At 36.8% G+C, this 14,192-nt stretch overlaps 1 protein-coding gene across 1 annotated transcript; it reads right to left on the bottom strand.

The window, feature by feature from the left end:
• Nucleotides 1–10,428: 10,428 nt before the first annotated feature.
• LOC129884355 (uncharacterized) lies at nucleotides 10,429–10,923 on the bottom strand. Its single transcript, XM_055958670.1, has one exon. It carries the CDS (start codon nucleotides 10,921–10,923, stop codon nucleotides 10,429–10,431), a length of 495 nt encoding a protein of 164 aa, XP_055814645.1.
• Between the last annotated feature and the right edge of the window lie 3,269 nt (nucleotides 10,924–14,192).

The following is a 14,192-nucleotide window of genomic DNA, read 5'->3' on the forward strand; positions in this document are numbered from 1 at the left end:
CCAAAGTTATAGCAGGACATTAAAACATTGTCTACAACTAGGAAGGGAGATGGTGATCCAGCACTTTGGCACAAGAGATTGGGTCATATACCTATGGGAGTTATGAGAAGAATAAAGGAATTTAATACATGTAGTAGTTTTACTATTGATAATTATGTCATTTGTCGATAAGCTAGACAATGTAGAACTTCATTCCCTGCAAGTAGTACTACTGTAGGTGTTGTTTTTGATTTAGTACATTTGGATGTTTGGGGTCCATATAAAGTAGCTACTCATAATGGCATGAGGTAATTCCTTATCATGGTTGATGATAAATCAAGGTGGACATGGACTTCCTTTATTGCTTTAAAGTCAGATGTCATTGTTGTTTTGGAACAGTTTCTGATAATGATAAATAATCAATTTGGGAAATATGTTAAAGTGTTCAGGTCTGATAATGAAGGAGAGTTTTTAAATTCTCAATGTCATGATCTTTTTATGTTGCATGGAATTATTCAATCAAATATATTATCCACATACTCCACAACAAAATGGAGTTGTGAAGAGAAACATACACACTTATTAGAAATAGCAAGAGCTATTAAATTTCAAGGCTATTTGCCCAACAGAATTTGGGGAGAATGTATATAAGCTGCCACTTATATTATCAATAGAATTCCATTGTCTAGTCTGGGAAACATATCACCATATGAGAAGCTATATAACAGACCACCATCCTAGGCATATCTCAAAGTAATAGGCTATCTTATTTTTGCTATAAACTTAAGAAGAGATGATAAATTTGTACCTAAGGACAAGAAAGTTGTGTTGCTTGGTTATGTTGTTAGTCAGAAGGGATATAAGTTGCTGGACATTGAGTCAAGAGTTACATTTGTCAGCAGAGATGTTATCTTCCATGAGTTTGAGTTTCCTTTTCAGACACCATGAGAAATTCATGAGCCAGATTTGCTGATATCTTATTGTTATGTAGAAGATTGTGAACTCACCACATGTATTCCCATTAGAGATGCAACACATCCTGAGTCTATCTCATTGCCTTGCATACTGTTGAGGCCAAACTTATATACTCAGCCTCAGTTAAGCTTCTTGAAATGGTGTCCTGCTTCTTAGATTTCCATGAAATCAAAGAGTTTCCATATATAACCATGTACCCAGTTATAGACTTCTTGATATTTGGACAGGATGCCTAATCTATATCACAATATGCAGTCAACTAATCATTAGCAGTAGCTGACATAAGTATCCCAACACCTAGTAAGTGCTTCACATGTCTAACTACCCTTATTGCTGCATCCGTGTGAGATGATTTAGGACTATGCATGAACTGACTTAGTTGTTGTACTGCAAATACAATGTCAGGTCTTGTAATGATCAGATAAAGTAATCTTCCTACAATCTTTTGGTACTTGTTAGGATCATCTAGCAACTTATCCCTTTCATCAGTAGGAGGAAAGTGTTAGTCAAATTCTGCAGTAGTTAGTGTCTGATTCAGCTCAATGGGAGATCCTACTGGCATTGAGCTTGACAGTCCCATATCTGATATAAGTTCAAGGTAATACTTCCTCTGATGCATGAGGATTCCAGTTGCACTTCCAGCAAATTCAACCCCTAGAAAGTATCTCAGATCACCTAGATCTTTAATCTTGAAGTTATCCTTAAGAATTTCCTTTGTCTCCAAAATCAGTTGATGATCATTTCCTGTAATTAAGAGATCATCAACATAAACTATTACCATGACTAAACTCTCTCCTCGATGCTTTGTGAACAAAGAATAATCATAATGACTCTGCTGAAAACAAGAGTCAACCAAGGCTGTGGTTAACTTGATGTTCCATTGTCTGCTAGCCTGTTTGAGTCCATAAAGTGACTTGATGAGCTTGCACACTGTCCTCTTCTCACCTTTATGGACAAAATCCAAAGGCAACTCCATGTATACATCTTCATTCAAATCTCCTTGAAGAAAGGCATTAAATATATCCATTTGACATATGTACCAATGATGTGAAGTGATCTTGGGTACATTTATGTGTCCAATAACAAATAAACCCCATAATTCATTGATCAAGCTGAGAGAAAATTCCTAAAATTTAGTTCATATTATTGTATTTTTGTATTGTTGTAACCAACTAATGTGATTAGACACTTTCAGGGTTGATTGGGAAAGAATGAACATTCAAAACATGATCGGATTGAAAGTGAAGCTCAAAGGCGAAGTTGGGAACACAATGTGAAGAAAATACACTATAAGGAAGTGTGTCCGCGTCGTGCACTTGGCTTCTGAAATTAGATTCCAAAACTTGGAATTTACCCGACGAAGCAGTGTGGTGCTCGCCAGGTCCGCATCGCAGACCTGGTTCTTGATAGCACAAATTCATGCCGACATGCAGCAGCTAGTGCTATAACATCTCTAACTGTTCCCATTTTCACAATAGGAGAAAAAGTTTCTTGATAGTCCAAGCCCTCTTTTTGGTTAAAATCCTTGGCTACTAACCTAGCTTTGAATCTTTCAACTTCTCCATCAGCCTTATACTTGATTTTGTACATCCACTTGCATCCTATTTCCCTCTTGACCTTAGGCCGTTGTGTAACCACCCATGTATGATTATCTTCTAAAGGTTGCATCTTATTCTTCATAGCTTCAATGTGGATCTTGTATGGCTTCATGATAAGAATTAGGTTCCTTTTCTTGAGAAAACTTAGAAACAAAACTCTTGTACGATGGAGAAATACTCTGATAATTTACTACATCACCAATGGAGTATTAGCAGGTTCTAGCTGTTGTCTTTGTCTTTGTTAACACATAGTCTACATGCCAAATAGGAGATTTTGCAGGTCTATTAGACTTTCTAGTAGCAATGGGTGGTGTCTGAGTCTGAGTTGAAGTATTGTCAATTAACTCCTGTCTTTGAGGAAGAATGGTCGTTGGTTCTTAAACTTGAGGAGATAAACCACTTGCTTAATTCTCTATGGAAGAATAGACATCAGAATCCCTGGTAATTTGCTCATTTGTATGGTTAGTTGGTCTATTTAAAGAAATAGGAGTAGAAATGAAGTTACCGGTACCAATATACAGTGACAACAAGTCAGCTTTCTAGATTTTTGTTAATCCAGTGTTTCATGAACCCACTAAATATATAGACATTGATTGTCACTTCATCAGGGAGAAGGTTCAACTTGGATTGGTGCAACCTATGTACTTAAGTACAACAGAGCAACCTCCATACTTGTTTACCAATGGACTTACTTGTATTCAACATAGATATCTACTTACAAAGCTAGGGATAAAGGATGTTTTTCACAGGCCTAGCTTGAGGGAGGATGTTTAGAATGTACAACTGGCAAATAGTCCTAGTCAGCAAGTTAGTTAAGTTTTCTGTTAGTTAACTTAACAGTGTAAAGTTCAAGTTTGTTATAACTTTGTTAGATGGTTAGTTTGTTAATCTAGTCTATAAATAGAGGTGTTAGCAATAGGAATCTCTCTCATTCATCACTTAAAGGATTGAAGTCTGCAATGGAGATAAGATTGGTTTCATGAGTTTGCTTAATTGTTCTTCTGTTTTCCTTCAATTCTTTCAGAATTAACAATAATATCTATCGTCCATGTATATTGAAGTTTGTGTTGAATCATCCATCAGAATGTCTTACTTCGATAAGAAATTTCCACGGTCTTGAATTACTTGGTACGTCTATATTTTTGAGATCACTAACGTTTGGCACCAACAAGGGTACCTATGGACCATATGGCATGAAGACTACTTGTGCTAATTATCTAGTAAAAGAGTTCAACTTTCAAATTGTAGATAATCGTATGTTTGGTGGATTTCAGGACACCAAACAAGGTAGTAGCATTGAGAGTATTGGGGTCTATGTGAAGGCCATCACATCCTCCATAATCTCAGCAAGATGATATACTCAAAAAAAGGATAAAAGGGAACAAGATTAAATCAAAATGTATAGTTTTTATCTTAATAAGATCCAATTTTATTTGGACTAGTTACTACTCATCTTTAGCTATTTAGTAAAAGAGTTCAACTTTCAAATAGGAGAGGATCGTACGTTTGGTGGATCGTAATTGGATTTGGGTATAATTAGTTGTAGTTACACATTACAATTGTCAAGAAAATCAACAAGGGTTGTGTTGGAGACTTGGAGTGTAAGTGATCATTTATTAATTAACTAGAGGTTTTGGGTTCAAGTCTTATAGTGTACGTAATTATTTTTGTTAGAAAGCGTTTTACCCAATTGGGAGACTTCTCAAGTATAGATTCGTCTTTGTTAGGGGGTGTTCTACCCCTAATGTACGATTTTCCGATGCAAATTTGAATTTAGCCCATCATCAATGTGAGTACCGAACATAGGGTGAATTCTTTTTAAACAAAATGTCAATCCTTTCAAATTTGTAATTGTCGATTAAGAATACATGAATTTATGATTAAGTACGTGGAGTATCGACTTCTTTTAGAGTTAATTTCATGGATGATTACCAAATTTCTGTTATATTGCTCTAAAGTTATTAAATTAACTTTTGTAATTAATAAATCTTATGGATCTATGTATCTATTCAAGAAAGTCATTGAATTATTGTTTGCAATTAACACGATAACTAACTTTGTCTAAATATCATAGTGACACTAGGCAAAAATAAAGAGATTTTCTTTAATACTTGAGCATAAATTTGAGTGATTTTTTTGTAACAAAATTTATATAGCAATTTTTCGGGATATTTCAGAAAAGTTGAGTCATAATTACGAGGCAGCTTACATGTGATAATGACGCATTGACAATTGACAAATCTGGAAAAAATCTCGATATCTTAGGTGTTCAAACTAAAGAGAATGATCAAGCTGTAACGGGAAATTACAAGAGGAAAACGATTAGCTTTAGCTACTATTAATGACGAAGTAGATATAGCTAGTGAACATGCTTAGTTGTCGAGCCACAACTCGATGTTGAAACAGGACAGTCGATGTTGGGATTCAAAATAATGCAGAGGATTTCAGAATCGTGGATTATGAATCGCTAATTGATTCTGGGAAGCAACTAGCTGATGATGATATATGTTAATCGGGTACAATTGTTGGACAAATTCTTTAGGAACACGGGCATCTCACTTTTTCGAAATTGACAGATTTGAATATTGTTTTAGTGACACAGTCAGCTGAAAATGCCTCAGTTGTTAAAGAATCATTAGATGATATTGAGGGTCAAAACAATGCAGCATAGATTGTTGCGTTGAATGCTGATGTTGGGCAGCGCTAACTGTGAACATAAAGATATTACAGGTACCCAAAACAAAGACAAGGATGAAGAGTCCAACAGGGGTGAAGGTTGGACAATAGTAACACGAAAGAGTTCTTCATCCAGCGGAAGTACCATTCCCTGATGTAAAAATCAGCAACATAGAGCAGCTACTTCAGGTCTTCAAGCTACTGCCTTGAAGAATATTGATTTGCCAAATATAGTTTTGGAAAAAAAACTCTTTTCAAGCTATTGCAAATTTTCAAGGGATCAATATGACGACACAATAGGAATGGACTAGGTGCATAAGCAGGGGAAACAGAGGAAACGAGTGCTCCTGAATGGGCAGATTTAGTTGAGGAAGGAGGACATATTACTTTACCTGCTAGGGAGTAAGTAAAGTCCTCAAGCACCCATATTTGTGCCTTCAAGCAAGGAAAAATCCATCTATAGCAGTGACATATACATTTGATTCTATTGATAACTCTACAAAGAGTTTGTCAATTACCACCAAGGATATGGAAGAATTGGCGAAGAGCCATGACTTAGGAGTTGTAGTTTCAGGACTTATAAGTCCAACTACAGCTTATGATATTGACTTGGGCAATGAAATGTTGGATGGTGATGATGAGGATGATATGATAGACATATACATTGATAAAAGGTGGCCAAGAATTGTAAAAATTTAAAGAGAGAAAGAGGCTGAGATAAATTTTCTGTGTGTTTTATTGATGCTATGTACATTAGTTTATATAGAGTTATACAATAGAGACAAGAAGACATGGGCTACAAAATTTGTACAAAAATTATACTCTACTTGCCCATAACTATATGGGCATAAATATATTAAGTGTACCATTTTAAATTTGCTTGTAGTATATTATATATATATATATATATATATATATATAATTGTATGTGGAGAAGAATTCTCCACGTGTATATGCCCAGGGAATTTGGGCTGAAGAGTTTTAAAACTCTTCAGCTTCTTCTGCTGTCCTCATCTCTTTCTCTTCTTCTCTTTCTCTTCTTTTTGCTTTGGTCTTCAGCTTCCATCGCCTTCTTCCTTCTTCTTCTCTTTTTCTGCTTTGGTTTTGGTGCAGTATTCCTCTTCTCCAACATCCCCCCTCAAGTTGGAGGGGAGTGTGAGCACCTGCAACTTGCGCAGGATCGCCTGATGAGAAACCCCAGAAAGGGGCTTAGTGAAGAGATCGGCAAGTTGGTCTTTAGAAGGAACAAATGAGAGTGAAATCAAACCAGATTGAAACTGTTGGCGCACAAAGTGACAATCTAGCTCAACATGTTTGGTGCGCTCATGGAAGACCGGATTTCGAGCTATATGGATGGCTGCTTGACTGTCTGAGCGTAGCGGAATCGGAAGAGAAATCGGAGCAGAAAGATCTTCAAGAAGGCGAACTAACCAAGTAAGTTCAGCAGTAACACGACGCATGGACCTGTATTCTGCTTCTGCGGAGGACAAGGAGATCGAGATTTGTTTCTTCGATTTCCAAGAGATTGGAGCTCCTCCGAGGGTAATAAAAAAACCACTGACCGATTTGCGTGAATCTTTACAGGATGCCCAGTCCGCATCGCAAAAGGCCGACAAGGAAAATGATGGATCGGAAGAAAGTAGGATGCCTTGAGCTGGATCTGTGCTCAGGTAGCGTAAAACGCGTAAGGCAGTCGAGAAATGAGACAAACAGGGTCGTTCCATGTATTGACTCAGAGCAAGAACAGCAAAGCATAGATCTGGGTGAGTGTTGGTCAAATAATTCAACTTGCCAACCAAGTGACGATAAAGAGTGGGATTATCCCAGCGAGGACTGTCGTCTGCTCGAAGCTTGAAGGAGGGATCCAGCGGAGAATTGACTGAAGGCAGATGAGAGACATCGAATTCATGAAGAAGGTCCATGGTAAACTGCCGTTGATTTACAATAAAACCTTGATCTTCTCTCAAAATTTCCATGCCAAGAAAATGATGAATTTGTCCTAGGTTTTTGACTCTGAATTCTGTGTTGAGAAAGCATTTGATATTGTCGAGTTCATACAAATCATTTCCAGTGAGGAGAATATCGTCGACATATACTGCTAAGATAGAAGTAAGTGTCCCATTGTGTTTGAAAAAGAGGGAGTAATCGTTTAAAGAGGAGGAATAGCCTTTGAAAGCTAAGGCTCTTGCAAGTCGAGCATACCACTGTCGGGAAGCCTGCTTTAAACCATATAGGGATTTCTTCAGAAGACAGACATGGTTAGGAGTAGGAGGTGTCAGTCCTGCAGGAAACTTCATAAAAACCTCTTCTTGGAGGTCACCATGCAAGAATGCATTGTTGACATCCAATTGTGAAACAGACCACTTCTTTTTAGCTGCAATGGTAAGTAGGCACCGGATAGTGGTTATCTTCACAACAGGTGAAAAAGTCTCTCCATAATCTATACCTTCTCTTTGTATATCCCCCCTCACTACTAGTCTGGCCTTTAGTCGTTCAATCCTTCCATTTGAGAGATGCTTTATCTTGTATACCCATTTGCAAGGTAAAGCTCTCTTTCCTTTAGGTAGTAAGACAACATCCCAGGTGTGATTGGTTGCCATGGCCTGAAGTTCGGAATTCATGGCCTCTCTCCATGCTGAATGTTGGGAAGCCTGGTTATAGCAGCTAGGCTCAGTGATAGTGGAGAGGGAGTGGATTAGTTTCTGATTGTGGAGGGATAGGGAGGAGAAAGCATATCCTTTTGGCTTGTGAGGGTGATCAAGACAAGTTGTCCTTGGATCAGTGAATATGACACTATTGCAAATGTAATCTTTTAGGTAGCCAGGTTCATGAGACATCCTGCTAGATCTTCTTGGTAGATCTGTGACAGGAGCAGGGGCAGGAGTATCTGGTGATGTAGGTGGAGATGTTTGTTGAGGAAGTGTGGATTTGGATTGGGGCCTGTAGGTAGAGTTATTAGGCGGAGGTACTGATAGTGTGGCTGGAAAAAAAGGATCATGAACAGGTGGGGCTAATTGATTGTGGAAAGTAGGATCATGATCTGAGGAAGAAGGGTAGTTCAAAAAAATAGGTGTGTGGGAGCTATTAGATGAGTTGAAAGGAAAATGTGATTCATGAAATCTGACATCTCTGGATACAAACACTTTCCTTGTATCAAGAGATAACAGTTTATACCCCTTCTGCTGTAAAGGGTATCCTAGTAGAACACAAGCAGTAGCCCTTTCATCAAACTTGTTTCTCCCTTGTCCCAGGGTAGAGGCATAACACAAACATCCAAAGTTCCTCAGATGGGTATAGGTAGGTTCTTGTCTAAGTAGTACTGCATAAGGTGTTTGTCCCTTTAGAACACTAGATGGTAGTCTATTAATGATATGAGTAGCAGTTAGAACAGATTCTCCCCAGTAAATCATTGGCAATTTTGACTGAAATATCAACCCTCTTGCAATTTCTAAGAGGTGTCTATGTTTTCTCTCAACAGTTCTATTTTGTTGAGGTGTAGCAACACAGGACAACTGATGTAAGATTCCTTGAGAAGCAAGAAATGCTGATTCCTGTGTCCCTTTCCCCAATTCTAAAGCATTGTCAGATCTGATCATTTTAACCCTGACATTGAATTGTCTCTCTACCATGGACATGAAGCTTTTTAGTACAGGAAAAGCATTACTTTTAGTGCTTAGTAAGAATGTCCATGTCCCTCTACTGTAGTCATCTACTATGGTGAGAAAAAACCTGAAACCATTGTAAGTATTACACTTGTAGGGTCCCCAAATGTCTATATGAATGAGATCAAAAATATGTGTGGATTTTATGTTGCTAGTAGGAAAGGGCTGTCTAGTTTGCCTAGCTCTAGGACATATGTCACAAACAAAATCAGAAGGGAATTCACATGAAAGAAAACTTAAATGTTTCATTGCTGAAAATGGAAGATGTCCCAACCTTACATGCCAAAGTTTCACACTAGGAGTAACATTAACATGTACTGAATTAAAAACTGAAAATGATTGTGGGATGGAATCTGGAGATACATCATTGAAACTATTTTTAGACTTGTCAGTGTTGGAATCCAATAAATAGAGTCCTTCTCTAACTTCACCAAAAACTGGAGGACTCCTCACTGAAAGGTCCTGCAAGAAACATCCAGTAGCAGTGAATAGGACATCACACTGAAACTGAACACAGAACTTATGAATTGAAAGTAAATTATACTTAAAGTCTGGCACAAGTAGTACATCAGTTATGACCTGCCCTGGCAAAATAGAGATGCTGCCTATATGGGTCACACTTACCTTGAAAGAATTAGGTAAATTAATGTTCAAAGGCATAGGCAGGGGTTTTAGAAATAAGAAGGAATTGGGATCAAAACACATGTGTTCTGAGGCTCCTGAATCAATTATCCAAGTATTTTGCTTAAGATTAGTGGGTATAGAATTTGAGTATTTAAAGATGGTACCAGCTACTGCATTTGCATTGATTCCTTTTTGTGTCAATTTGCTTTGCTTGTACATTTGCATCATCTCTGCAATCTGCTGCTTGCTGAACTGTTCCTCAAAATTTCTATCACTGATTTCAGGATCTGTCCTCCTAATGTCTTCATCTGCTTGCTGAGTCAAAGTTGCATTTGGTTTAATCTGAGGCTGATAGTTTCTTGAGTTGGTGAACTCAAAATCTGCAGGAAATCCATGCAGTCTGTAGCAATTATCATGTACATGCCCTGTTTTTCCATAATAAGTGCATGACAGGTTTGGATCATATTTCTTCTTACCCTTAAACCTGTTCTGTGACTTATCATGTCTCTGGTTCTGACCTGGATTGGTATACCTCTGGTATGTGTTTGTTCCTCTTATTGCTTGGTGTTTGAATCTCTGTGTATTTCTTCCCTGTCCACTGGCCATGAATGCTGCAAACTCAGCAATTAGTTTGTTGTCCTGTTGTTTTGCTTGACTTGCTGCCAGAAATGATCCAGAATCAGAGATGTAGTTTGTGTTTGCATACACTTCCCTTTGATTCTCATCCTGCAAAAGCAATGAATATGCAACATCCATTCCAGGTAAGGGATTCATCATGAGTATATTTCCCCTTGCCTGGGCATATACATCATTTAGTCCCATTAGGAATTGAATTAACCTTTGATCTTCTAGTGATTTTGTTAATTTTGCTTTCCCATCACAAGTGCACTTACATGAGCAACAAACAATTACATTTATCCCATCCAATTCATCCCATAGTCTCTTAAGTTGGTGAAGTAACCTGCAATGTCACTATTCCCTTGTATTAGACTTGTTAATTCCTTTTGCAGGTGGTAGATTTTAGCACCACTTGACTTGCCAAACCTCTGCTCCAGACTGTCCCAAAGTTCCTTAGCAGTTTTGGAACTCATCACACTATCTGCAATATCCTTAGAGAGTGCATTTGATATCCAACATATGATCTTGTCGTTAACACAACTCCATTGTTCAAAATCTGTACATTCCAGTTCTGGAGCCCTGCAGGTTCCATTGATGAAGCCAAGTTTCTTATTAGCTGATAAGGATAAGAGGATGGATCTCCTCCAACCTGGATATCCTCTTCCATCGAAAACATTGTTGACCAGAGTCATACCAGGTGAGTCCGAATTGTTTAAGTGGTAAGGATGACTGTTTTCATACGTGGTTCCTTTCTCTCCACTTCCTGACTTAACTTGAGTTGCTTCAGGCATTTTGCTTCAATAGGGATTTGAAGATGATGATGATGCAGATTTTGAAGGTGATGATGATGATACAAACACAGATCAGTGATGATGATGATACAAACACAGAATTGAATTGAGCTTAGGAATGCTCTGATACCATGTAAAAATTTAAAAAGAGAAAGAGGCTGAGATAAATTTTCTGTGTGTTTTATTGATGCTATGTACATTAGTTTATATAGAGTTATACAATAGAGACAAGAAGACATGGGCTACAAAATTTGTACAAAAATTATACTCTACTTGTCCATAACTGTATGGGCATAAATATATTAAGTGTACCATTTTAAATTTGCTTGTAGTATATTATATATATATATATATATATATATATATATATATATATATATAATTGTATGTGGAGAAGAATTCTCCACGTGTATATACCCAGGGAATTTGGGCTGAAGAGTTTTAAAACTCTTCAGCTTCTTCTGCTGTCCTCATCTCTTTCTCTTCTTCTCTTTCTCTTCTTTTTGCTTTGGTCTTCAGCTTCCATCGCCTTCTTCCTTCTTCTTCTCTTTTTCTGCTTTGGTTTTGGTGCAGTATTCCTCTTCTCCAACAAGAATGGGGATCTCTCACCTAGGCAACAAAGAAGTGGAAGCTTCAAAACCAAAAAGAAGACACATGGAAGGTAGCATAGCTGGGATGGTAAAGAGACTGGGGAATTTGGTCTTATGCACCTACCGATACGACTAATAAAGAAGAATCATATTACAGTGTCAATAAGATCCAATAAATTCAAGAACAAGTGATGAACTATCAAGTGTTATTGGACAAATTTGACAAAGAAGACAAAAGAAAAATACTTCAGGTTAAGTCAAACGGGCAAATTATCTTTTTAAGTTCATACATATATAAAATGAAATTTGGGGTTGATAACTCAACTTTATTTTTGGCTTTTCTATTTCTACGTTACTTAATCATCCTCATTTGTAATATCATCATAGAGTGTATTATAAATTCTGTAATGATCATACAATATCTAGTTTTCTCTAGCTTTTATTTTCTCCATGCTTGTTAATTAGTAGAGGTTCATTATCTGATTAGGATAGTAACGTAAGGCCTACCCTCCCTTAATTGTAATCTTCTCTTTGAGGTCCGCTTTTATTTATTGATAACAAAAATTAGCCCTAGGCATCCTGCCCTACGGATTCGATTAAAAACCAAAAGACAAACATGACTGAAACTTTAACCCATTTTGTGTGCATTTCAGTCATGTATCACTGAAGCACAGACGTACATGAAAAACTAACAGCTACTTTGACCAGTTTGTAAATGTCCTTGAGTCAAAAATGTCTAAAAGTAGCATTGGCTAGTCAAATAAAATTATTGTACAAATATATTCAAAATTTAGCCTTGTAAAGCTCACAATGTCAGTCAAAAACGTTAGCAGTTGACTTTGGCAAGTAATACCAAACTTCGGGCAAAATTATTGGATGTTTAGCTTTCACAAGGTCAACATTCAAAAACATTTACGAATTTTCAACTTTTAAGCTGTGTACATTTGAAATTGTTCCGAAAGCGGATAAACTTGATAGAAAAATTCAATTTCTCTTTTTACTTTTTGTGGAATGCAACTTTTTTATTTTCCTCGAAATATCTATTACAAATGTGGACTTTTTTATAGAACAATTTAGATTGCATATTTTAGCTCACATCAGTCCAAATTTTTGATAGATTACTCGCATTGTAGCCCAAGTTGACTCGACATGAAATTATGGCCTGCCCAGATTAGCCAATCCTACCAACTTTGTGAATTAAGTAGGAGAAGTTTAAGGGTTACAGTAACAATGTTTGTTGAATAATTGAAAAATGAGATTATTCAGGAATACACATTGAATGCTGAGAGGATTAGCTGCTTCAATGGGATCTTTTATCCTGGTCGGAGGACAACTTACCAAACGTATAGCATTCCCTCACGCTTGGCGCCTGGATGCTAGCGATCCTTTCACCGAAGAACTCTTCAAAGAGGACACTGGCTTTCTATCTTTGAAGGGTTTACCGCTGGAAAATACAGAGTAGGATTCATCCGTGTGGTGAATGAAAGAACATTCATAGGTTACCTTATGGTTATTCAAGGATCCTTTCATGCATTATGTATGTTAGGTATCAAGGAAAAGAAATTCTGGCTTCAAAAGGGACGCCTCATTAAGCAAGAACCCGAGCTAAGAGCGGGGCAGGAGAGAGAGAATCAGGAGTGGAAGCTGAAGGGGGAGAGATTGGCTCAGGATGAAACGCTGGCGGCATGCTTAACACTCCGAAGAAGGACGAACTGGTTACAGCTATCCACTAACCTCTCGAAGATTGGCTTTGTGTTCAAATTTGATTGTATCCTTTCAACTGTGCCAATTGAATTGAGGTTTCTGATATGATTTGTCTCCAATTGAGTTGGGCGCCAAAATTGCTATCCTAAAGTGAGTGATAGCTGATACGTTTATCGTTTTCCTAAATCATGCGTAACAAATTACAAAGTAATGGATGTTATTTCTTTCGTTTGAATCTATGTGTCTTTAGGTATTATATAGAGAACGAAAATGTATAATTTTTTAGTGTGATTTGAATTGCCAATTATTGTGGCTAATCATAATTTTTATACAATTTTCTGAATATGTAAATATTACTTTCAAAAAAATTAATGATTTTACACCCGAATTTATACCATACATCAAATAATTTAACCATCATAGTTTGAATCAAACTACATATACTATATTAAAAAATGAATTGTATCTCAGATCATCTAGGCGTGGGAAAATTACCATGTTCGATAAGTAAAATAAGGATAATTCGATGCATTGATCTCTTGCTATGTCGATATTGAAAGAAAACTTGAGGAATATTAAATCTATTGTACATATACTTAAAAGACATTATTTCCGTGACTTAAGTTCTAACCTCCTGATTACACATCACAACTATTCACGTTGCACTAAAAGTTATAATGAAAGGAAAGAGTTAACAACTCTTTAAAAGATTGATTGATGCAATGCAACAAAAGGCAAAAACTGGATGATGATGGTACAACAAAATAGCAAATTACACTACAACAAATAAAGAATGTTACGATAATAATTTAGCGGTAATAATATAACTATTACTATATTATATTTAGTGATATTAATAAATATATGTATTTATATTCAACACTCTATATAAATGTCAGTAAAATTTTTAATTAGTAACTACGAATATCATGAGATTAACTCAATTGCCGCTAAATATTTTTGCGGCAATAATAA

Source organism: Solanum dulcamara, chromosome 4 (assembly GCF_947179165.1).
Source record: "Solanum dulcamara chromosome 4, daSolDulc1.2, whole genome shotgun sequence".
Taxonomy (NCBI): Eukaryota; Viridiplantae; Streptophyta; class Magnoliopsida; order Solanales; family Solanaceae; genus Solanum; species Solanum dulcamara.

What these genes read in the sequence shown, in the direction of transcription:
- LOC129884355 (XM_055958670.1), bottom strand. Translation starts at nt 10,923, where the DNA reads ATGCCTGAAGCAACTCAAGTTAAGTCAGGAAGTGGAGAGAAAGGAACC.